The following is a 27,719-nucleotide window of genomic DNA, read 5'->3' as shown; positions in this document are numbered from 1 at the left end:
AATAGTAGTGATAAGAAATAATGAATCGAAAACGATTAATTCATGTTACATATTCTGTCCTGTTACATGTTCTGTCCTAAACTTGGCTATTTAATATTTAAATGTTAAAAACGACATTCTGGATGGAAAACTTTGGTAAAATCTTATGATAAAAGTGATTGCAGGTAATGAATGGAGGTGACTTTATGTGATTATCTATCAAATCTTTTAGATTCAATTGAAGACTGAAATTTTGATTGTGAGGTAAGTATAATATGTTTGAAATACTAATATTGGGCAATTTTGAAAATATCATTTTGTTCTGAATACATACAAACAGTTCTGTAAAACTTGTCTGTTAAATAAGTCATTATGGAAGCACAACGCAATGCATCATGGGAGTCTTTACTGGCAGTAGTAAGGACCTTAGAAAGAAGATTGTAAACAACAATCTTTTGCGGAAATCTGATCATCTATATGAATGTTAATTGAAGAGCTGATTGCATCTCTCAATCAAGTAGATGTGTTACACCTTTGAGGATATGATTGTTAAAGGTCTGAAATATTTCATATCGGGTAAAATGTAAAACCATGACATCAAATTGTTGGTTCAAGCCTTCTTGTTAAGTTCAACAGATGCAGGTAGCTTCATAAATTTACCTTTTGAAAAACTTGATGATGTTATGGAAGGAATCCTGAGAGAACATAACGTGGAAGTCAATCACTAATGGGCATGATTTGATGTATACACACCCTTTTAGGGTTACATTAGGAAGAACTGTAAACATTGATTATTACAAATATTGTGTAAAATGAATGGTTTTAAGTTACAGATATGTTTTCTTTTATCTGCTTTTGGTTATTCACACTCAAAAATGTTACAAAATTACCAAATAGCAAAACCGACAAGACTGGTACATAATTTTATGGACTAAGGTGATAATGGCATCTGCTACTCATTTCAAGCTTACTTGTTGATGAAGAACCTTCACTCTAGTATTTTCACAGGAGTCATGATATTGTGTAAATAATACTTGTAATTTATCCGTTACAGTACATAACTGTATCTATCATTTTACAGAATAACTGTCATATTAAAATAATGTTGGGTTTATGTTGAATGTAAATTAATTGTTGACGAGGAACCTTCACCCGATTATTTTCACTCAAGTCATGATGAGTAAAAATAATCTTGTAATTTATCCATTTTAACATAAGCTGTTTAAATTGCTCTGTCATATATCAGAACAACAGTCATATTAATATAATGTTGGATTTGTGTCAACTGTTCATTAATTGTTGATGAAGAACCCTTACTCAAGTATTTTCACATGTCAACATAAGTCATGATATTGTGAAAATAGTCTTGTAATTTATCGTTACACCATAGTTATATAAATTGATCTGTCATTAATGCTGGTTTTATTTCAACCCTTAATTAATTAATTGTTTGTAATTTGAGGAAGAACATGTTGGAAGATAATGAATGATGAGGTCCAGTCAAATAGAATCAGAATGCTGAAAGAGGGCAGCATTTTGATTTCTTCTCCTACTTCTCTATTTTACAATTTGTTACTTTTTCTTCAATTTAACAGCAGATTCATCTTCTACTTATTTATAATTATCTTTCTTTTACACTGTAAAATGGACGCAGCATTTTGTGTCTAAAAATGCTAACAGCGCCCTCATTACTTTGAAAAAGACAACAAGAATCGTTCATGTAAAACAGAATTCCTGAATATGCCTGTATGTGATATGATATTTATTATTAATGCCACTTAGATATTTCCATCCCAACCAAATAAAGATTTTTTCAAGTTTGTACGAAAATAACTGTTTTAATGCTTGAACCACAGTATCTTAAAGTATTATCCGTCTTGTTGAAGGTTATGTTCCTCTGGCAACTTCCACATAGAGTTCACTGTAAGAAGAAGGAAATAACAGTAACATAAAATGAATGTTTTATAAAAGGTGATAGGTCACCAAGTCACATGTGCAATACAGTACACAATGCTTTATAAACCAATGACTGCGATATGCTCTGTTGTGTTGCGTTTGTATCAACTGTTACTTACTTTACAGCAGCACTCTGTGTGAACTACATGGTACTAACTTTCCAGACATTTTACTGCAAAATAGCAAACTTTGCTCTTATAGTACATAAGATCAAATAATCTTACCTACTTGCTTACTTTCAGCATAAAACATTAGTAAGTGACACCTTACATATTTGCAATAATTCTGACATTTCTGATGTTTTTGAAAGATTGATTGAATTGATTTAGAAAAAAATGTTATTCAACAATGAATATTCATTAACCCTTCTCATCACCAATGTTCATTTCATACTATCACAAAAAATCATTAGAAATATTTTTCCTTAATTTTGTCTGCATTTTGTATGTTTTAGTCAAACATACAACTCTTTGCCATTCCCATCCGCCCCCTGCTTCTTCCCTGCCCCCTAATATTTGAAAAACACTTACAAATTATTGATTTTATAAAGATTCAAAGCTGAAATAGCAAACTGTTTTTTTTCTTATTTAGGATTTTCATGTAACATAGTATTTTTTCCGTAGGAGACCGGCATAAGAGCATATATACTGTATCAATGAAAAAGCTAGCTAGATGTTCAGAATATAAAGAAAATATAAAGACCAAACTTTAGTATTGAAGTTACCTCTAAAATTTTAAAATCAGTGGTGGTACTTGCAATGCTTGATTGTAATTTGATTCTGGGAAGTACTGCACATAATGCACAGCATTTAACAAAAGCCTTTTCAATTGGGTGTCTCTTACACAAAAAACATACAACGTTTCTTTTAATATGTAATAGCTTATCATTAGCAGGGTAGAAAGAAATGGAATTGGGTAAATAAAACTAACCTTGTCTTTCTTAATTGCCATGTACAGTTCACTATTTGTTTAAGTAGCATGCAAGAAAGCAAAATGAGTGAAAGGGATTAAAGGGTAAAATGACATGAACAATATGAGTATACATCAGTGTTAGAACTATGAGAGGGCAGTATATGAGTATACATCAATGTTAGAACTAGGAGAGGACAGACCATGCAATGAAATGTGAGTAATAAACCACACACAACAACAGTTAGTGTATGATTAGCCATACAAGGGTTAGTTAAGTATAACAAACCAATATAGAATATCACATATCTTTAAATAATTCCAGTCTTCTTTGCCAATTTTTAATTTCATTAAAAAAATTGGTCTCTGAATTCTTTTCTTGTCTTCTTTTTTTTCATAACAGATAATTTTAATTTCAATACACAATTTTTTGCACTACCCCAATTCAAAAACACACAATTCCAGATTTGTGTACTTTGAACTTCATAGACACTACTGTACTGTAGTGGGTTCATTTTCCACACAGGTCAGTGATTAATGCAGTCACAAAGAGAATACAAGTACACATTGAGTACATATAGTGTACATATAGAGTATATGTTATATATAGAGTACATATAGAGTATATATGTATATATTGATACATATAGAGTTTATGTATATAGTATATATAATATATAGAGTATATATATGGTCACAAACACAAAAAGGAGATAAATATGTGACAGGTTACAACAAAGCACCACATTATATCACACAACACTTGTGTACTGCAGCTGTTAATGGCCTAGAATGTTAACACTTTCACAAGACACACTCATAATCTGAATAACTTTTGAGGAGGTGTTTCATACACAATCTCTCTTTAGTTTACCTACGACTGCAGCAAATTGTTTAACATTCTAAAAGGAGGTGGGTGACGTCAAACGGTTGAATACAGTGCTGTGACAAAGAGGGAGGTACAACAGAGGTGCAACAATATTTTAAGGATTAGGACGGTGCAAAAGGCATTGATGAACAATGATTAATGATATACGGTGCAATATTACAGCAAATTATCTCTCTTGTAGCTTGAAAATTAGTCTTACCAAAAGAGTACTTAGATAGAGAACATATGTTAAAAAGACATAAACCACTGTGGCATTAATGTTAAAGCAGTGTGGATGGGAGGGAGGCAGTTATGAAAAGGGGCAGGCAGGGGGGGGGGGACCAGAGTCCATACTGAGAGATTATCAAATTGTCAATATGAGGTCAATTATCTGAGTGAGAAGTTTCTTGCTGTTTGATTATCATACCAATTTTTAACAGGTTGTATCATTAATTAATACCCAAAATTACTTAACCAGGAAGTAGGCATAATCTCTAAAAAGGCTGACAATTTTGTTTTCATATATACTGTTTACATTTAACATGCAGCTAATCCAACAAAGAAGTGGACTTCTGCAATTCAAACATCATTGAGAATTTGCATTGATGAAATAACTCACATGTGTTGTCAAAAGTTTTAGCATAGATCTATATACTACTATTTTATACACAAACATGGATTTATATCTGAAATTTATACCAAGCCATTCGGGATAGAAGGCCACATTCGGGATACAAGGCAACTCTTTCATAAAGTAATGATTCTCAGACTGAGTGAATGAATACAGCCTGATTTGATGTAGATTTTCTTCAAGTTGACCAATGAGTTGCTTTTAATTATGCCATTGGTGCAAGAAATATGATATCTGCTTTTAATTTCAAAACAGATACATTCCTTCCTGCAGAATATCACTATACAGAATATGCAAGGCAACCAATTGCCTGCTAAAGAATACGCATAAATAAACAGAGAAAGTCTGCAAAACTTGTCTATTTAATGCTTGTAAATCCCTTCCCCTATATTTCAGTACATTGCAACAAAATTGGACATGGATGGTCCAAGAAGTTCAGTAGGGGAAAAAAAAACACCCCATACACAAAGACTGAGTAGTGTTGTTCAATATGACAACATTAAACATCTCAATATACATGTTGAAGTACATATTGAGACAAGTGGGAATAAAACTACCATTGACTAGTATTTCTACTACTACTACACATATTCTACATATAGTTGCTGTATGTTAATATATATCTAAATGAATCTTATGGGTGACGGATGAACTGAACCTACAGGACTGCTATGAATGGTAAAGGACTGTTTGCACAAGAAATGACACAGAACTGGGATTATCGACATGAAACATGGACACTTTATTTTTCAGAAACGTTACTTGCACATACCTGTACATGATGTCGCCATCACCGTCCTTATCGAACTGTTTGATTAACCAGTCAATTTCCTCTCGATCAAGGTCGATGCCAGTCTCCTGCGGAGGAAAGAGGAAATCTGAGGTCAAATCTTGCAGAGGGATTATACTGTAGGCAGAACAACCCTCTCTATGTTGGCTGAATATAAGTTGAAGGGTTCTGGATTCAACTGGGAATAAATTGGCCAGGAGAGTGGAGGAGGGGGTAGGGAGGAGGGGGAGGGAAGAGTAGGGGTAAGAGTAAGAATAACTTTATTGATCCTTAGAATGAAACTACAGTGCTTGCAAGGCAATAAAACATAAAAGAGTAAGAAGTAAAACTAAAAAGAAAGAAAACATGAAAAAGCAGCAGGCTGTACAGAAAGAGCAAGAAAGACAACCTAACGTTTAAAGTTAATATTATGAATTTAAATACCCGGAGAAATGAAAGATAATGGAAAGCAGGTCTGGTAACAGAAGATGGCTGCCTGATCCTACCACTGCTCAGGATTGCTTGTCTCATAAGCTGGACATGGAGGGGGTGATTACTGTCAGTCCAAAGGGACTCCAGCTTGCTACTTACAAGGCAGTGGTAAACACAGTCCACCTCCTAAGTAATGAGGGGAGGTAAACAACAGGGTTTTACCAACAACAGGGCATGTACTTGACAGGGAAGGAAGAGGGGCAGGGAGGACAAGAAGTGAGTGGATTATACAGTTGGAAAATGTTACAAATTTGTTGTCATTATGACACTAAGTTTTACTTAAAGAAGCTTATGTTACCTTACAGCAGTACATAAGCCATTTTTAGCTGATTTTAATGGTCATTAGTATTGCCTGTAAATATGCTATTCTAGTTCATATTCAAATCTCCAACAGTCAGTTTCCGATTTTTGTCTATAGTCTATTGTAACACTCTTTTATATCTGGAAATAATAAGGAGGTTCGGAACCTTCAGGAGAACCATGAAAACTTCAAACAATTTTAAGTATGTTAAATATTGAGTCTTATACTGGTGGTCTTTATGCTTTATGAAGTAGGAATGAACGTAAAAAGCTTTCATCCACCTATCTCTAACCCTCCCAATAGGATTCTACTCTAGGCTTCCTACCTCACCATCCAGCAAACAATATCTGTACATTTATACACCTTCAGTGTACAAGAATCAATTCAGACACAGATGATGCATATTCAACTGCCTTTACCTCATACAGCAAAAACCAAGTGCAGAGAAAAAAACAATTTGGCTTAGAAAAACATTAAACTGTGATGAGGAAACCATGAGAAGAAACTGGCATGATTTTTTGATTGAGTTTTTATTTTCTGGAAAGTAAAATATTTGTTGTTGCAACATATACTGTTTTTGGTCCTAATTATATTTTCGTATTTTCCCACTCCCCACCCCACTAAAACCCCTCCCCAAGCCCAGCCATATGACCATGTTTAGTTCAACCCAACCCAACTTTCTGTACAATTTTTTTTGTGGGGGGGGGGGCCTTTTGAGCATATATATACTCACCAGAAGGCCTTCTTCAAATTCTTCATAATTGACACTCATACTGCCATCTTTGTCAAATTTATTGAAGAAATCCACTAATCTCAGGTTATTGACTTGAATGTATTTCTGTAATTTGGCCATGGGGTTCATCTTGGGTTTTGGTTTCACTTTCTCCTTGGTTCCTCCATGTTTGACCTTCAAGTTTGGCAAGAGCTCCAGTGTTTCTTTAAACAAATCCTCAAAATCTTTGTTGACTTGGATGTTCTGTAAGGGGTAAGAAAATATGACACAGGGAATGAAATCACAATATACTAATAAATACAACTCAGATGTATCTATATTCTAACACCCTCTTGTTATCCTTTATATGACCATACAACTTACAACACACTGTACTAAATCATTGCTTTCACAGTTTAGGACTTATTTATTTGTAGGGGGAGATCTTAAGGTCTTACTTTTTGGTCATCCCTAACAGCAAATTTGGTTGTCCAAAGACATGTAGCAAAATAACAAAGAACCACCGACATGTACATAACGGGAGACTGGGAGCGATGGGAGGGATGGGTAGGTATGGTGAATATACCACTGATATGTAATAATAATAATAATAATAATATGTGCTATTAATAAAGCACTTTCCAATAAAATCTCAAAGTGCTGTACAGAAATAAATATCTAAAAGATATCAAACAGTACAAAAAATTGCACCAGGTATCTAAAAATAGCAATACAAACCATAAAAACATAAGAGTAAATATTTACATTACATTACATGTATAAAGTGTTCATATTAAACATTTAAAAATATGTGTACACTGTGGGAGAGATGTATAGGTCTGGTGAATAGAATGTTCACCGATATGTACACAGTGGGACATATGTATAGGTCTGCTGAGTAGAACAACAATATGTACACAGTGGGAGAGATGTGTAGGTCTGGTGAATAGAACACTGATATGTACACAGTGGGAGAGATGTGTAGGTCTGGTGAATAGAACACTGATATGTTCACAGTGGGGGAGATGTGTAGGTTTTGGTGAGTAGAATAACAACATGTACACAATGGGAGAGATGTGTAGGTTTTGGTGAGTAGAACACTGTTCAGCTTTTGACCAGTAAGACACCCCTTTGGGTAGATCATAGGCCTACCACTATATTTGTTTTATTTGCATTATCTCTAAAGTGATGGAGGAAGATACCAATTTATCATTTTAACTATTTGGGGTGAATTCATTAAAATGCAATCTGAATTTTGATGTTAGCAACCTCCAGAGCTGATTTTGGTACTCCAACCAGAAACTTGGTCGTCTCAGATGATCAGTCAACCATTATAAAATTTGAGCTTTATTTGCATGATCTTTGCAGCATCATGAGAGCATAGACTATATATTTGTTAAAATACATCAAGTCAACACGAAGCAATGCATCTCCTTGACACGTTGTTTCCTCATTTAGGGATATGTACTCAAGTTTCATGCATCATATATCATCTCGTTCAATTCACCTTGAATTGTTTAGGTTTGAATTCATTAAAAGTTTACACCATGTTGAAACTTGAATCTGAATGTAATTTTTCAACAAAATATCATCCTAGACACCCACCCACACAGGAAAAGCGATTTAATGCAGAATGATATTTCAACAAATGTGATATTTATTTTATGTAATTACATCATTTTGAAACTTACACAGTTGTTCTGACCTAGAAAGTTCTGACCTTAAGTTAAACCTAGAAATGTTTTGTGACCTCCTTTTCAAGCCTTACTTCATTTTACAAATTTATGTTAGAGCCCTGGTCATATGTGTTAGAAATTTTATGCACATTTTGATTTGAGGAGTCCACTGGTTTTATACTCTATTAATCAGCCAAACATAGCATAAACTTGATCTCAAAGTTTGGCAAGCTGTCACTGTACATTGCCAAGGTAACCAGCTGAAACATTAACATAAAGCGAGCGTTAACCAAGCTGCTCTCTACAAAAACATCACAAGGTAACACAGTAGGAACAACATATGAATATTTATTTCATTGCTGAATTTGTTTCCTACCCCAAAATCTATTTCTTCCATGGTAGAATTGGAGTTCTCCTTGACAGATTTCAAAATAGCATAACATCCTGCTGTCTGCATTGGATTCTTGCCAATCTAACAGAGAAACAAAGAAAATTAATCCATTTAAATAAACTGTACGAGTCTGGGAGTATTGTAACATATTTAGCAGTCTTTGCTCTCCTACACCATGGAGATCTTTTAATATTTCAAGCATCAATTGATAAAGATGTATAAACACTTGGTTTTACATCTTGGAAAACCCAGGCCCAACGTAACCACATCTCTACGTCACCTTCATTGAGAGTGGTTGGATAATAGGCAAAAGTTATAATTTGAAACAAACAATCTCCTGTGTGTGCCCAGTATCAAATCAATGCATTCAAGCTCAACCATGCTGGCTAGAAGACAATTTCCCGTTGAGAGAAGCAAACCCTCCATCCCCCTCCCCTCCCCCCCCCCCCCCCCCCCCGTATTGTTCACTAACTTGTGAGTTTCACCAAATTGTGGAGTATTATGCCAGAGGATGACACAAAAACAGTGACACATAAAATACCATACTTCTCAGGCTTCCCCTTTGACCACTCACCCTCTCTCCTCCCTCAATGAGTAGTATAGTACATTAAAGGTACATTCATAGGAACACAAAAAAACCATCATGGAACTATAAAGACTTCGTTCAATTCTCTGTTACATACCAATAGAACTTTCAAGGAGTCAATCACAGCTAATCCTTTTCCAAGCAAGACAGAACCTTCTGCAGTAATTCTGTTATTACTGAAAGGATGAGAGAATAGATTATCATTTCCAAAATGCTTGTAGTATATAGAAAATACATCGTGTGCATTTAAAAATCCTTGGCAATTTGTTTTGCAAACAGCAGCAGAAATGAAAGTAAAAGTATTTTTGCTTCTGTTCAGATCAATAGTTCTGCCTGTAGAGATTGAGCAGTCAGCTGTTCCTGAAGATACACGGAAATGAAGTAAACTCTCTAAAAAGGTTCTCTATTGGCTGGAGTAGCTAATTTGCATGAGAACTATTTCGACACTCTGTTCTTGATGATTTAGTCTGTTGGGTTAAGGGAAAGTGTACAGCATCGGAGGTTTACAGTGAGTAAATAAGTTTCAAATCTTATGAAAAATACCTCATCTATAGGGGAGATGGAAGGGCATCCAGAAAAATGTACAAATGCAAGTTCTTTTCTTTCCCCGTTATACTCCTTGCCTACTCACATAATGACTAGCTATCTCTGATAAAATACCTCCCTCATCATATTTCATCTATGCACTGCACATATCCAACTGAATAAAAACATCATCTATAGTGTTGGGCATTTAAGGCAGAAAAATGTACAAATACTAGCCCTTTCTGTCCTGTTTAGCCTAATTTCTACTTACGTAATGTCCAGTTCCTCCAATGTGTTGTTTGATGCCAGAGCCTTGCCTAAAGCTATGGTGCCTTCATTTCCAAATCCATTCCATGATAGATTGAGCTTCCTGAGACCAATGTTACCCTGAAATGTTGGAAATGATTTTTAAAGTTAAATGGAACCATAACGTAGACTGACTTTTTCCTCAATGTTATACCTCTAAACTTATAGTGCATCTATGCATGAATGAAGTGCATAATATACACGGTTCATACTCATCTTAGCTGTGCAAATAAAACAAACTCCACCACAAACCTAGTAAAACAACAAATTTGAGGTTTGCAATTTTTTAATTTTTTTATAGAACTTTGAATCACAACGGGTACTTGATGTAGATACTTCAACAGTACCTTAGCAATCAATCGTTTCGGACACATTTTTACACATATGCTCAATGTTTTTAATGAAACGAATGTTGAAGAATACCAAAATTGCTTGAAAACCAAAAAGAATGCTCCCAACATGGTTAACCCCTGCAATCACATTAGTTTCTGTTTGTAAACAATGTCAGGCCAGTGGTTGTTGTGAAGTATGATTATTATTCATTCATTCTATTCTAGAGAACTATAAGAGGGAAGATCAAGTACCTAATATTGATACATTAATAACAGTGCTAAATTTAAAGTGTTACTTGGCTTACACCTACACCCTCCTCCAAGCTACAAAGAGCATTGTTTCTAACTTGCTCATTCTTTTCTGGGAACTATATTAATGAAGATGACTTATGTTACTGTGCTGATAAAAGTAAGTCTGCTAAATTTAAAGTTTCACTTGGCTTACACCTATACCCTCGGCCAGATCTACAACTCCTTTCGTTCCGACGAGCTTTGTTTCTAATTTGCTTATTCTTTTCTAGGGAACTATAATGATGAAGATGAGGTGTCATTGTGCTGATATAACAAGTGTGCTGAATTAAAAGTATTCTGTTTGCTTACACCGACACCCTCTGCCAGAATTACTGCTCCTTTCCCTCTGATGTGGTTCCAGCTTAGGTCCAGCTGTCTCATTGAGATATTCTCTGCTAGAGCTGGTCCAAAGGCTAAACCTGCAGCTTCACCAAACGTGTTGTTGCTGAGATTAAGGTATTCAATTTTGTTGTTATTCTGTGAAAATGTAGAAAAATATTGAGTTGTTTAGAGTACCGATGAGGCATGAAAAGGTTAACAAAACCCTGACCCAAAACTAGAGAGAAAACATACCGCACATTATAGATGTCCACTTATCCAAATAATATTGGGAATATGAAAATAAATCAATAAATGAAATTCAGTACAGATGGATGCAGAAACCTATTTATTAAGTACTACAATTTCAGCAGTTTCTTTTTAATAAATAACACACATGTTAAATGAAGATGATAGCTATAGACCCCATGGGTTTTTACTCAAATTCTCTCTATCATGTTGGGAATAATTTAGCATTCAAATTTTGTATAGCGGTTTTTAAGGCTACTTTGTTTGTTATCAACCATTTTTACTACCAGGATACAAAAAAAAATGCTACACGTCTTCCCACTTGTATAGCAGTTTTTCCATTTTGCAGATAAATTATACAATGAAATGTAATTAGATTACCTTTTGCTGTGCAGGCACTTTCAGGACTTCCAAATTGAAAGTAAGAAAGTCAAAATTACTTGTAAACAGTTGACTCATCAGAGGTAAACTTACATCAATATGACAGACCCCTATTGAGCAGTTTGTGTATTCAATGTCTGAAAATGATCTTGAAAGCTTCCGGCAAGTACTTTCACAAACTTTTAGGTTCTTTTCTTTTTTTAATTTTTATATTCAAATGACCTTTAATCTAGTTTCAATTATTACTTACCAGGATAACATCTGCAAATGCATCAGCACATTTATCTTCAAAGTTGTTTCCTGAAAGAAAAAATGTATATATATGAAAAATGGAAGCAGTGACTTGATTACCGCAATGCCTTGGAGATTATCAAATGAACCTATCACAAAACTTGATTTCACATATCTCTATATAATTTCAGTGGCATAAACATCGGAAGCTAACTGGTTTAATAGGTAACTGCAAACTACTGTAATGCTCCAATGCAACAGGTTGGAAATTTAAGCAACTTTCCCAAAATTCCCAGTGTTTGGTCTCAAATGTGTTCGACTATTCCTACACAGGCTTGATGCAGTATACTTGTCAGTTTGCTCACATTTTTCTCTTGGTTTGAATTCAGAGAATTTCTTCAAACCAAGTGTACTAAAAAATGATCATGTCAAGCTTTACTTGTGAGAAAATTCCCAAATTTCAGTCAACATCTTCTTATTTTTTTTGGGCAAAAATAAATGAATTAACAATAACTTTAACACTGTAAATTTCTACTGGATCTTGCTTTGACTTTTCACATCTGTTAGGATATTTTAAGAACAATATGCTCTCTATGTTGATACCACCAATGTTGTCAATACCTCTTAATTGAAGCAAAAAGATGGCTGGCTCTTAAATCTAAATTTGCATTTTGCATCAAAAAATAAATTCCAAACTGACTGAACCATATTAGACTATTAAATTAAAGATAAGGTAACTGAAACATAGCTCAAGCCTCCAAAGTTTAAACAGGAATTAATGAATTTTCTTTTGGTGCAAAAAGTCAAATAAAAAGACATTACATTAGCTTTGTGAGATGTGAAACTTTTGCATCAAATTTTATTCAGTTAATAATTGGAACTTAGGGGCAACCAACTGATTGAAACTGCATGGATATCTTAGTTAAATTGGAGGATACTTAATAACATGTGTGAAATAACATTGATTGGTTGGAGTAGCTGTAAACAAAGTCACAATCCAATACAAAACACTCACCACTTAATGTGACATGTGTCAAGTTGCTATTCTGAAGCAGTGTTGAACATAGGGCAGCAGCACCTTGGTTTCCAAGTTTGTTATCTGATAAGTCCTGCCAAAGAGGAAAGAAAAAGAAAATGATCCATAAATGTTCTAGTACAATAAAATCCAGCTTTGACAGATCAAGTTTTCATGATACAAAAGGAAAAGCTTTAAGTGTGGAATTTCTTTGACAATATGCTTTTCACTTTTCATTAAATGTTATTTGGAAAATGCTGCTTCTCGACGTCACTTCAAGAAACCAAAGGTAACTTGCCACTGTCTCCCTTACAACATCAGGGAGAGAGATGCCCAATCCATCTGATGCTTTGCTTTTGAATATGTTGGATATTTTTGTTTGGATGAATTAATGCACCACCTTTCATTCTTAAATCTTTGCTCCTATAGTTACATAACATTTACTGTAATCCATTACCTTCCTGATCCTCTGCTTCATAGACATAACACCAGAGGTTTACTGTTTCTTCCTGATATCAATGACATTAAAGTATATTTACTGTATGTGCTTCCTGAATGAATTAACCGTATGTGCATGGGGACCGTCACACTAAAGTACAGTACAGTCTCCATGAGTTAAGTTCAGGTGCTGGTTAAATTTAAAATGATTGCACAGTTAGGCCTCAAACCTTTCCCTTTTATTGCATGGAAACCAGAAAATTATAAGTACGGTACTTGTTTAGTTTTACAGGATGTTTGCATTACTTTAGTTAATGTAGGGATGAGTGTCTCACACAATGACAATCCGCACTAAATGTGTGGTGAGAACGATCTTACTGCCATATGTCAAACTGTTTTCTCAGTTAAATTATGAAATAAATCTCAGTAATCAATGAATAAGCAATCAAAGGGAGAACTTCTTTTAAAATGAATTGCATTGAAATGATAATCAAGTATAAAGGTACTGTAAAACTACTGTAAGCATGCTCAAGCAAATTTTTTTTTTTCTCAGCAAAATTCTTGAAATATTCACAAGGAAAACCAAGTTACCAAATCTGTGATGTAACAATTTTCTCGTAGCATATCAGCAATTGCAAAAGCGCCCTCGGGAGCCAACCAGTTGTCGCTTAGGTTGAGTTTCACAATCGTTGTATTGCCCTAGAAAAGGAGAAGTACAGAATTCAGGAATTGATAAAGAAACTAACAAGGGCAACCAGATGATTGCTGTGATAGTTTACTTTTTAGAAAACTTGAAGATAAAAGAAATCAGAATAAATGTTATGTTCTATTGAAACAACTAAGTCCCAAATATATTTACATAATAATTAATATTTAAATACTGGATGATTTCAGTACAAACAATTAAAGAACTGAGTGCCCTTCCATGTGTCAAGAGTCAGATAGGGCCCAGGGACAATAACAGTATGTCAATATGTTTTCCTTAAAAATATTATGAAATTTAGAAAATGTTATTCCATATCCCATATATTCACAGGCCCACTTATTGACCCATTACCTGGCTGAAACGCAGCTCTCTTGACCCTCCTGCTGCCCCCTACCACTCGTTTCAGGACTGGTAATGAATAATAAACAAATTACTCAAGGTGTGAAACATCTGTGACACTAACTGTACAATAAGCTAATAAATCAAAGTGTATCTTGAGCTCTTATCTTTGCGTGGTCGTATTGACATTTTTAGAGTTACTTTGAAGACTGAGGCAATTATTTCTAGAAAAAGACAATTGGAACCGGAAAATTAATATCATTAACAGGAAAATGGCATACTGTTATTTCATAAAATTTAGTTCTAAGCTGCACTATATCCTTTCAGCAAGATATCGACAACTGAACAGTTCAACACGATATACAATGAAGATTTTACTCACTACTAAAGCAATTGCTATTGCTTTTGTTCCAGCGGGACCGAGCCCATGATGTTTCATGATGAGCTCAGATTCTGTGATGTTCCGTAGGAAGTATGAAACTGGAATGACACCATTGAGACGGCATGCTTCCTTGTAGATGTTCCTACCAGATGCATCATACTGTTCTCTTTGCTCTATGTACAGTAGAAAATAACAAACTGGATTAAAGACACTCTTACAGTGTAAACTCATGTCCCTCATAGTCTGTGAACCCCTAGTCTAGTGAAAATGCTTTGGGAAGATCCATGAGGGGAAAGAGGGTCATCAAGGGGCCCGCAATAAATGGGGTCCATGAAACACAAAAGGTCTCATTAATAGTTTACTAATTTATATTATAAGTTGCTAAGACAGCTGGAACAAGTATGAAAGCGTCATCTCGGGCCACGATAACCAACATTTTCCTGATCATGGCCCCGACTATTGTGGAGTTTACTGTAGGTCATCAGTGAAGCTCTCTATGCTTGGAGTTCTGTGAAAATGTGTTCATGTCCCTAAGATCTGTGGATGGAACAAACTTTGAGATCCTTGGGTGCAGTGTATATATTCACAAACACATGTAACCATAGATGTACTGTACATGAGGACATTAATCTCTTTGAATAAAGTATGTGGTCTTTGATAGAATTTAGACACAGTCACTAATCAGAAAAATGGTAAATCCAATTAGCTAATACAGTATATCAACGGAATCAAAAGATCCAAAAGTTATCGATATACGGTACAGTGATTTCTAGGAATCAGAAAGTTTACAATATAAAACTCTTTCAATTGAGGTTGTTAGAACTTAATCAGGGGGCTGACATGAAGATATTGAATGTACAGAGAAACATGCAGTTGTGGAAGTACAGTATCAATGATTCTAGTGTTGATGACACTGGGTGCTATGATATGCTTTTATACAAAAAATGTGATGCATCACACTAAAAAAAGTTATAGTACTTTTTTGATAACAAGTAACTTTCATCGGCTTGCAAGCAGCTTGCTGTTTGTTGAACATATATGTATGCTTTCTACTAACAATGTGAAATAACAACAATATTGATGAATGAAAGTGCATGAATGAATGTAGGTGATTAAGCCAAACCTCACACTTAATTGTTGTTCATGTCATAACATAAAATATGAGCACAGGATGAATTTGTGCAAAATTAGCCCCTGAAATGAATTGAAAACTTAAAACACCTTTCAATTTTGAATGAAACAATGAACAGATGGTTACAATGTAATTTGAAACCACACTTAATTTGGCTCTAAAATGAAATAAATACAATTGCATATGAAAACTGGCAAAAATTGTACCTTAATATTATTGATGACAATTTTCCACATGCTTTTACACACATGTAGTAATCACTATTACTTTCTATTTCTATCAATCACTAAATATACACCATTTGCAGTAGGCAATGTCAGTTTCATTTTTTATTTGTATCACTGTTGCCAGCTATACGTAGATTCAGCAGAAATGATGACTAAAATTGGCAACAAGTTTGGGGCGGCAAATTTCCTTTAATTATATTAAATATTTGCTATAAAGTTTGTTTCCTTTCAACATTTCATTGAATGTTAACAATATTGAATTGTTATTATTATTATACTTAGAGCAAACCTGTACTTACACATCATTGTATTTAAATAGTACAGTACATCAAACAAAGGAAAATGTTGGTAAACAAACTGGCCACTGACCTCACAAAAACAATTGACAGACCAACTTATGCATAATTAACTACCTGTGTTTTATAAACGACAACTGTACCTTCAAACATAATTTCACCCTTTCTCTCCTTTCAATGCGATCTCAAGAGTGAAAAGTAGGACTAGAGAAAACACAAATGTACACAGTCTTTGTACTATATTAAAGTCTGCACTGTAACACTAAAATCTAAGAAAAGAAACTACTGTAGCTACAATTCAAAATGAAAACACAGCATTTACATAGATAGTTGTGACACTACTACTACCTTTGATGTATATATAAACATTGCAAGTGTAGCGAACTATGTGCAAGATGATGTGAATATATACCAAAAGCAAAAAGGCCAAGGTTGCTATAGATCTACTGTACAGTATATACTGTACAACACAGATTTACAGCAAGATTGAAAAATTAAAAAAAACAAGGAAAAAATATCACAGCAAACTAACACAGTTCTTATATGACATACAGTAATGGTCATTAGGGATGAATTTTCTTCAGTTATTTGAATGTGCCACAAGATTGAAAAGGTTTTTTTCTTCCTTTTTTTATTATGTTAGTAAATTATTGCATTGTAGCTCAGGTTTGTAACTACTACAAGCATCTACAGGTACTGTACAATGTGTATGTCTGTCTACATATCTGAACAAAAATTTGAAACACAACTTGATTACAGCAGGACCCAGGACTCACCATCATCATGAAAACTTTGAATATAAATTGCAATAATACATCAATGCTATAGGGATGTTAGGTTTAACATTTAATGTCAGTTAGAAATTTCCAATGATTTTGTAAATTTCCAACATTACTCGTCAACACCTAATATCTCTCGACAACATTGACATTTTAATTCATTTATATTCAAAGATTTTGGTGAATGATGGTGAGGAACAATAAAAACGACTCTGTTTTTTTTGTGGTCAACAAAATCTAACAATACAGTTACAAACTGTAGAGTCTCAACTTTTGAAGTTTCAGTTTCTTTCACAGCTTGGTGTCATTTTTGATACAGAATGTGTCCCTTTTTGGAACCATCATCATAATTGGGCACTTTTCTCATCCAAGTTAATTCTTCAAGCCGACTGAGTCAAACCAGGCTGTGCATTTAACCCCATCCCAACCCCCCCCCCCCCCCTCTCCAAAGAAAATATTGCTTAAGCCTTTGTCCAATTTTGATTTGCAAGTAAGTAGTTTACATAATATAAAGTAAGTAACCAAATGCACATGAATTTTCTCCACTGGGCAGAATTGTGTTTCAAAACTTTGTAAGTTGTCATATGCGCTAACAAATTTCTTACTCCTTTTAAGGTTCAATATAGTAGCTGCAGACCATAGGATAAAATAAGAAGGAAAGAAGAAAGGAAGATAAGTTAATGGCAACATTGTACAAGCAAGCATTGTATTAATATTTAAAGTAAGAATTATATACTGCATTGGTGATCATGGCATGATACAGTATGTGCATCAAGCAACCCTTGGAACATACAGTTATTACCCTGACCATCACCTGTACGAAACACTGTCACAAACATTATTTTTATACTCTTAGAGACTGAAAGTGCTTTATCATACTGTAAGGCTTCCTCATCTGTCATGTAAAAACAACTTCTGAGAAATTAAAATTTTGGTGATCTCTGGACCAAACTGGACTGGAGCTATTTATGATAAATATCACCAGCATCATATCTCTTTGCAAAGAAAAAAAGAGGTCCTTACAAACTGTTCAGCAATATTTTTAGTACCACCAACGATACTGATTTTGATATTTCCCAGCCATGCTTTGCTACTGTATTGCTCTGTTACAATATCAACAGACTTATCTCTTAGCCCTTATTTGCTGAGCAAACATGGGTTTTAGCAATCAAACTGGGTTGATTGTAGTAGGCTGACTGTAGCATACAGTAGGTACAGTAGACAGCTTTGGCAATAATGTACATGATTAAATTAACAAGGGAAGCCAGAATCAAACAGCAAAACAAACTGCATGAAACACCTACAGTAAAACAATCAGCAAATATACCACCCACATGGACGCTTAGCAGCATATTTTTTTGCTCATCATCAATAGCGGACATAACAGTTAGTGCCACAAAAGTGTTATATGAGTGGAGACTAGTGATTGCAAATTATCACACAATGTGTTATTTATGGCTGTTCCCTCCAAAATTAAAGCAGTGACTAAAATATGATGAATGTTTATATCATTGAATGGATGAATTCTCTTATAAACAACATTTCAAATAATAGGGTTTTGTAAAAAAAAAAAAAAAAAAAAAACCTGGTACAGCCTGTGTTGTCATTTTGTGCTGTAACATTTAGTGAAATAGTTAAATTGACATAATCTCTATAATGTAGATGTGAGACAAGACAATTGTAACAAATGATGTTGCGTGTACAGCAACTAGTCAGACACTAGTTGAATTCATATCGTGTGTCTTTATTATAAATCAAGGTCAGCAAAATTGCATAATTGGGAAATGAAATCCTTACAACACAAATTACTTTCCTTTTGTTACTTGTTGCTATCAACACCTCATTGAGGAAAGCACATAGTGTAATGAACACTCATCGTAATGATTTATTTAGTCTGTCATTTACTGTACATTTCTAAACTACTGTATTACTTACAGTACATATAGTCTCAGTGTTTTCTGGACAATATAACTAACAACTTGGACAGACTATGAAAACAGTTGATCGTTCCACTCAAAACGTCTGGTAACTGCCACAATGACAAAAAGTCAATTGTTATTTTGAGTGTGTTAATTAGAAGCATTGTTTTAAAACAGTTCAACATTTGGAATTTAGTTAAGAAACCTCAAAGTGCATTAATGTTTATGATTAGATAGCTGATACTGCTAGATTAAGAATAGTGTACTGCCAAACATACCTAACAAAATTTTGGTCTGTAATTACAGTATGTAGAATTACATATGTAGAATGTAGAATTACATGTAGAATTACATATGTAATTACAGTCTGTAATTACAGTTGGTTGTGGCCTTAAATTTCATCATGTTAATTTTGTTTACAGTTTTCTAATGAAATTTCGAGGTGATTTTCACCATTCAGATAATTCGCAGATATTAAATAAAAAATAGCTTTGACAATCAAAAGTACTGTATAAGCAAAGAAAACCCTATAATGATAGAAGCAAATTGCTTAATGAAGTCTGAGCACACACAGAAGTGATCCATGATTTCGCTTTCTAGCTACTGTAGATATTAATCTGTTGGGGGCCAGGGTAAAATTTTAAAGCACTGTGGTATCAACACAACTTATGCCGTCACAGACCACAAATGGTCACAAAGAACTGAACTGGAAACAGCATTTCAAGAAAATTTGGTGTCTCACAAAGCTTTAGTTTAAATGTTTTACGAATGGGTAACTCACCTTCGACCTCTAAGTCAGTGTCATACCCTGCTGTCGTTTCACTATCAAATGTAGCTGCAGATGGTGCTCTGCTTGAGTTATTATCACGTTGATCATCTTTGTCCAGTCCACTTTCAATCCTTGATGATAGCCTACTTCCTGTGCGAACAACAGTCTGAGGAGTGAGAAAGCAAACAGCTACCTACAGTATGGGCTTTTACTTTTCAGAGAATGAATATAGACATCTACAATTAAACCTTCACTAGTAGTGCTGTACAGTAGGCCTACAGTAGGTCTGTATGTATTCAGATCCTAGATAATCTGGTTAAGATATCCAATCAAGTTCCTAATTGTGTATGATGTTCATGTAATGTAATGATGTAGACCAAGTGTTACAAGTTTGCACACAAGCCAGCATGTATAAATTGTTAATTTAAGTATTGCTACTTGTAGCTGCCATGATAGATACTCTAGTCACTGGGTTTGTAAGTCAAACTGTAACAGCTTTTTCAATCTCAATTTTAATAATCTTTTGAGGCCCTAAGGAAAATGCAAAAACAAGGAAACATCAATTTGGATTTTAAGACTAATCTACCAGGTTACCTCACTGTGACCTTATTGTATCTCCATCTAGTCATTGTTTGTGTATGCACAGCAATTCGGCATTTACTCTCGCAGGGCCATATTGGGTAGAATATCCAGGGGGCAGCTGAGGGCAGTGCCTTTTTTAAGAAATTTTTAGTGGGGGAAGGGGGTCCTGAAAGGGGACCATCATGACACTAAATCTAAGCGGAGCACCACCATCGGTTGGCACTTAGCATACCAAGAGAAGTTTTGCCAAAAAATGCCTCCAGGGTTGACAGAAATGGCACTTCCCAGGCCTTGTAAGTTGCATCTAGACATTCTTTATTTTGAGAATCTCATCAATGATTGCTGAACACACTGGTACACACCATTACTGTACATCAGTTACAAGACTAAAGAGCTTAACCTACAGAACATTGATTTCAGTTGTGAACTGTGTATGGTGCATGTAGGGCAACATTTTCCGTAACAGGTATCCAGTAGCTGTACTTTCAAATTAGACTAAGTACACTGTTCATGCAGCGTAAATCTTAGGAGCTCTACGTGTACTGTTATTCTAACAAACTGTGAAAATCAAAACAAACACACAGTCATGTCATCCATGATTGTGTGAATACAAGCCTAGAATCTTGAAGTTGAACACTACTGACTAACGAAATGAGAAGAATGATATGAACATTTTGCATAAACTAACTGTAGCGCATACTGTCCAGACATTCACAGTCCTTCTTTCATTAATTATAAGCCCGGCTCATCTTTCACTGATTGGTATCCATTTGTGTTTATATTGATATTCAGCTAAGGATACATCAATAGCCAAGTTATATAGTAAACTTCAATGCATGTGCAGAGTTTGCCAATTTTTCCTTGCTTTGCCTGCATGTTGACTCTTGTCCATTCCAAACATAATTTTGTTTATTTCTGTTGAAATACTGTATTATCAAACTATCTATGAAATCAACTAGGCTAGTTGAATTAAGTGAACTCAACCACAGAGCAAATTCAGTGAGATCTACATCAGGCTTGGTTACGTATATGTCCTTCAAATATGCCCTAGGCCCCTAGGCGTAACTAGTCTTTTGTGTGTAGGCCTAAGTATCATTATTATCAGAAAGTAATTGACAGATCTGATTAACAAAGACTGAGCTGTGGGATTTAACTGTGCTACTGTAGACCTAACAGTAACACTCTGACTGGCAGGTAGTAGGATGGTGACTTCGAAGTTCGCCCACTTAAGACTTAAAACACCCCAAAACTAAATCTTCTGGTATAAATCATTTGAAAATATACTTCATATGGTGGGAGAATTTTGTTATAGTACGATACACGGCCAAACTTTCTTTCCTGCAAACTGTTTTCACGTTGTTTTCCAAGAAGATTCTTCGTGATTGTGGAACTGGTATTTCTTGCTAGAGTATTGCGAATTTCGGCCACGCAACCTACAGTGTGGCGCTGGTAAAAATTGGTGGCGCTGTTGCTCTTTCAGTAATTATAACAGACTTCATAGATCTTCGTCATTTTATTGACAAATATGTAAGTAATTTCTTGCACACGGGTCATTTTGGAGAGAAAATAACTGTAGCTTCGTACTTTTTGGTGAAATTTGGCTCTTCCTGTAGGTTTTCATGGTGAAAATCGTGTATTTCTTAGGGTGCCCGAACTTCGCAGTATGGCGAACTTCGCAATAGTGACTATACTCATAGCTAGGCCTAACAATTTACAAGTAACTTTAAGTCTTAGGGTCATACTCTCATAGCTTAATTAAAGAAAGTGAAAGCCAATTTCAGCATGTCTCTTGGCTATTACCGACTTTGATTAATAATAAAGGATCAAAACTATTGACATAATCTGTCTTTAGGCTAACTGTTACTAGCTTAACTTCCAACTATTATAGTATCAATGGTTGCCTATATAGCCTACAGTAGGCCCCCTAAAGTTCTACCTTCCTCTGATCACTGATGCTCCCCCGACTTTTTGCACGGCTGGGTGCTCGACCTCCTGAGTTAACTGCAGTTTCATCAGCTTCTACTTCTAGAAGTCCACTGGCTTCTGCTGTCTCACCGTTTTCTTGCTTTTCATCATTGTCGTTTTCATCAGTCATCCTGCTGAGTCAAATTGCCTTTCGCTAACTTCCTTTTTGGTACGTAACCATCGACGTAGCCTATCTAAGTTAGTCAGGGCCTAGTCTATATGTCACTGTCAATTGGCTAGGCCAACAACAGCAACCGTTATGTTATTAGGCTACGCAAGGTTACATTAAAATTTGGACAGGTATTTTCAGTAATGTTTGATATATATTCTAGCATTCATATCAAATTTAAGATACGTTCGTACTAAAAGCTGATAGCAAGCGTAGCCAACGTGTGCGAAGAAGTAGAACTGCGGCAAATACTCTTCGTATACTTCCACAACAGACTCTAATCTTTGCCTCTATAATTACAGTACTCAGCATAGGCTAGGCGCCGATATGAAACACTTTCACTGATATCCACTAGCGCGGGTGCACTGCATAGTAATGGTCAATGTAAACGTTCCCATGGAGACGAAAGTCGAGCGTGTTGCTGAATGCTGATAGTCTGCGCTGCACTCATATAAGAGTTGTAGGTAGATATATAGCCGATATAACCACTGATCTACACAGTGGATATAACCTATTAATTAAATCGAATAACAGATAAAACTTATGGGCAAATAAACGAGAGAGTTGACGATTTTGAAAGTTAACAAGCAGATTTTACATAATTAGGTAGAATTAATCAGCCTTTCAAGAAACTGTCCACATGAATATTCTTCAAATGCATAGAAACGAGGAACAGAGGACAACGAGTGTATCGATATTCCTGACAAATTATTTCTCCGATATTCCAGATGACTGTGTAATTGGGAAATTAGCGCATATATTTGTATAAATATCTGTGGAAGTTTTAGCCAATATAATTGTGATGTATGTCTATGGCAAGCCAAATGCCATAATTAGATATTCCAGGTTTTCGGTCGAAAACCTGGATCGTCCACCGATAAACATGGAATACTCACCCGAAAATCCAGGTTTTTCAACTTAAACCTGGATAATTGCTTGTAAAAACATGGGATATCGCCGATATATTGCGGTTATCAAAGGAAAATATTGGATTATCGGTCGAGAAACAGTGGATTTTCGGCTAAATATTAGATTACCGGAGAAAAACCTGGTTATCGGTAGGTATTTCAGGTTTATCGGTCAAAAACCCAGGATTATCGGTTAAAAAATGGCAAGGTAATCAGGAAAAATTGGAGTATCTGTTGATAATCCAAGTAAGTTCAAGCGAGAAACCTGGACGGTTCAAGAAGCTTGGTATATCGGGTGGCATATTCCTATTAGAGTCTATATTAATCCCCCCGGATGTTCTCCCGTGTCAGGAAAAGTGAAAAATGCTTTAGGAGAACATTTTTTGTGTGGATATGTTATCAATCAGGATCTGTTTTTTGTGGGGTTTTTTTGTGGCTTGCATGTTGAAGAGCATGAAATGGAAGTTCATGTGCTGCGTACGGAAATTGTTAACTACTGAGTGAAGAGGTTTGTTTAGAAGTGACGAAAACTTCAGGCTCTTATAGCAAAACTCCTCACGTCATAATACGGAAAAATCGATGGTGCCATGAAAGGCCAACTTGTCAGTTATCCAGTGATGGGTATAGCGTCAAGCTAGTGAGAACTTCTATCTTGACTTAGAGACCACATTACTTATGTGATTTAGTGTGTAAGTTAATGGTGCGTTTAATTGGCGTATGATACCATCGGTCGAAAAAAAAGGATAGTCGGCTGAAACCAGGATTATCGGTTTATATTCCAAGATTTTCGACCAAGGAACCGGGAACGGCTGGTTCCCTCTGTCGATTGTCTCTTGACTTTCCCAAGATTTACCGCCATTAATCACTAAATTCTTGTCTACCTGTGTGCGGCAAATCTTGTCTCGGTCCCATTGCCAAACGTACAAGGAAGAGCCTGTGGAATATCATAAAGTTCAAGAATTTCCAAGGAGGTTATCAAGCCTTCTGCGCGCATTCCTAGGTTAATTACTTTGCATGAGGTAGACTTCTATATAACCACAATTAGTGGTCTCGGCACATGCGGATGCTAGGACAGGACTTAAAGAAATGACTCCAATGGGCCGTCTATGTTATTCCTCTGGGCTTAAGACAAGCTAGGGTAGGCCTATATAAATTATCGGGCGTTTGGTTTGCTGTATACCGGTACTACGTCCCCATCAGTTTACGGTTAAAACGTTTGCCATTATCTGTTGGAGCATATTCAGTTTGTTTGGAACGCAGTAATATATTCCGTTGTTGAGTAAGGTAAGTGGCGGCACTATTTAACTTTGCTTCTTTCAAAGAGTATGACTAGATTTCATTCCCCGATTGACACAAGTAACTCGACTTTACTCGAGTTCAGTACCTATAGGCTCGGCTCAAGTGTTGGGTTAGTCTGGGGTAGACCGTGATTTTCGTTTTGACTCGAGTCAAGGCAAGAGATTTTAGTTAGTCAGAATAGTGTGCCGTAAATCAAGAAGATACAGAGGACAGGTATGGGGGAGGGGGCTTGAAGTATTGGTATTTCATGCGCTCGAGAAGAGCTTGTGATGAATTATGATCAGTGACAAGCGACATTCTGATTACAGGTCAATGGTCACGGGATAATCTCGGAGCTCTATAGACGCATTGTGGATTATCCAATTTCAATCCAATCATTCATTGAGTTGTAATATTGGACATGCATGATGTATATTCGTCGAAATATTGTTTTTTTTAAAACGGTTCCATTTGTATGTATGAACAGATAGGTCTACACAGCATAAATACGAGAAAACACGCCCAGTTACAGTAAATGCTTAATCATTTTACAAATTGCGTTTCACTTTACGAAAGAGATTGTTTATGTAAAGTATCGTAATATTTTGATAGAAAACTACAAATTACGTTTCCTGTATTAATACGTGTAACGTAAACTAGGAAGTTGGGTTATTCGGATTATTTCGTATTACAATTGCCTGCGGCTCTTTTCCGGATAACCAAGGTTTATCGTACATTGAATCATCTAAAAAAATGACTGAGTGTATATCAAGCAGCTCTGTCAACTGAAGAAGCCATAAACTACAAACAATAATGAAAGTAACTATATTAACAATAATAAAAACCAAGTCATCCTGGATACGTGTATAGGCTTAATGGCCGTATTGTTTGTTCGTGTCTTCTTGAAAACAGATTCACGGAAGCGAAACTACATCAGAGCAATTAACTGAACATTAAATGATGATTGGATATATTGCTTGTCTTTCTGTTAGAATATATACATTCACAATTGTATGGAAAGCGTGGGAGTTTCTAGTACTAGTGTTACGTTTTCTTAAATATTTTGAAAAACATGTTTTTCAATAAGTGGCATAAATCAGAGTGCTATTGATTTCGATTGAAGTGTTTTAGAGATCGAAGGTGTGGGAATGGGGGTTTACTCTGTATATTTCTTGTTGCCATTGGTTCTATTCCATTGGAAGGTCTATAAGGAAATTGACCTATAAAGATGAACACTTTCTATTTTGCATCTAGCATATACACCTCAAAGAAATTCTTACTCTTTCGGTTTGGTCGTGAGAGATAACAGTTGCCTGTTTGCCAAAGTGATGCAGCTACATTGGCGATGGCAAGCGGTGTGACATACTGTTTGCGTTTAAAATAGTCCTATTCAACAAATAGTACTATCATGTTGGTTATGACGTTTGCATATGCTTTGATTTTCATCAAAGGTAACGAAATATATTGCCGTTGCCTATATGAAGCTATTTATGTATTATTGTTATTGTGTTCTAATATGTTCAGCGTTCTTTACTTCCAGGATGTTCTACCAACAACTTGCGTCTTGACACGTCGTGCTTGGACTGGAATATTGGTGTTCTGGGCAAATCTGTACAACTTCATTGTAATACAACAAACGTAGAAGGCAGCTTGTGGGTAAAAGATGGAACCATCTTACTCTTTACGGGGACAACGCCAATGAGAGAAGTCGATTTTGGAGATGTCGAGATGATTGGGGAAGATTACTCAATTCGAGTTTTACTTAAAAACAACAACTACGAAGGCATGTATACATGTATAGGAAACGGGTCGCTCTTACAAAGATATTGTTTACTAATCAAAGGTAAAGATAATTTATTTCAATGTTTTATTATTCCCATGTCAGGTTTGTCAAATATATGCACACACAAACACACGCTAAAACATACACGCACACACACACGCACACACACATATATATATATACATATATATATATATATATATATATATATGTGTGTGGGTGTGTGTGTGTGTGTGTACGTTTTATTGATATATATCAATTTGCCTTTGTCGTTTACCTCCATTCTATTAACACAAAGTCTGTTCAAAGTATCTCTTTCGAGATCCGGCTTTAGGAATCACAAATGATTTTCGAGTTGGTTAGCATCATGTTTGATCTCTAGAGTAAGGCAAAATATGTCACCAAAAACAGAACTAGTATTATTCGATACAGGTGATAAACGCCTACAGTGAAATTACGACCATCCTTACCGGTTTCGAACCTCTGGACATACAATCAACGTCCATGGCCTAGTTGGTTAGGGTGTCCGCGTACAAAGCGGGAAGCCCGGGTTCGAATCCCGGTGGAGGCTGGAAGTTTTTCCACTGTTCTGGATTTTCCTTCTCATTACGTTTTCATTTATATATATGTATATATATATATATATATATATATATATATATATATATATATATATATATATATATATAAATATATAAATTAGGTAAGTGATTGGAAGTAAAACAGCCAATGTTTGGTTTTGCAGAGCTTTCGAGCAAAACTAGCTCTTCTTCAGTGCATGATCACCGAAAGCGACAAGGAGTAGCAGGAATTGAAACTATTTTATAGAGAAAAGTGTCGGCATGGTTGTGAAGTCAAAGCGACTTACTGATTTCTGCTGGATTTAGCAGAAATTTTAGAAAACCGGATTATTTTAATCTGTGTCGGGTTATTTTAATCCGATTCCGTCGTAATTGCAAAGGAATTGTTTTGGTTTATCTGGGACGGCAAACCTCATCTACTGCAATATTTGCAACTTACAATACGTTAGAGAGTAAAAAAACACTCTAAGAATGAGAGAGACACAACATAGATCGGCGATCAAAAAAAAAAAACCCAACCTGTTGCAAATCACTTCAATCTCCAAAAT

General features: G+C 35.4%; 1 protein-coding gene across 4 annotated transcripts; it reads right to left on the bottom strand.

The window, feature by feature from the left end:
- Positions 1–1,698: 1,698 nt before the first annotated feature.
- On the bottom strand, positions 1,699–22,936 carry LOC139981169 (uncharacterized). 4 transcript variants are annotated; one of them, XM_071993365.1, is made up of 15 exons: positions 22,424–22,935; positions 19,918–20,071; positions 17,823–17,846; positions 14,784–14,956; positions 13,948–14,055; positions 12,919–13,012; positions 11,923–11,972; positions 11,034–11,201; positions 10,067–10,182; positions 9,368–9,446; positions 8,670–8,765; positions 6,639–6,881; positions 5,116–5,201; positions 2,866–2,896; positions 1,699–1,900 (listed from the first exon to the last, which is right to left on the bottom strand). In XM_071993365.1, exons 1-15 carry the CDS (start codon positions 22,580–22,582, stop codon positions 1,898–1,900), a joined length of 1,584 nt encoding a protein of 527 aa, XP_071849466.1. In that variant the 5' UTR covers positions 22,583–22,935; the 3' UTR covers positions 1,699–1,897. The 4 variants fall into 4 exon arrangements, with proteins under 4 accessions (XP_071849466.1, XP_071849467.1, XP_071849464.1 ...); XM_071993366.1 differs by lacking the exon at positions 2,866–2,896; XM_071993363.1 differs by lacking the exons at positions 1,699–1,900; positions 2,866–2,896 and adding an exon at positions 3,732–3,786 and having other exon boundaries at positions 22,424–22,936.
- Between the last annotated feature and the right edge of the window lie 4,783 nt (positions 22,937–27,719).

Source organism: Apostichopus japonicus, chromosome 15 (genome assembly GCF_037975245.1).
Source record: "Apostichopus japonicus isolate 1M-3 chromosome 15, ASM3797524v1, whole genome shotgun sequence".
In the NCBI taxonomy this organism is placed as follows: domain Eukaryota; kingdom Metazoa; phylum Echinodermata; class Holothuroidea; order Aspidochirotida; family Stichopodidae; genus Apostichopus; species Apostichopus japonicus.
This window is presented reverse-complemented; position numbering and strand designations above follow the sequence as displayed.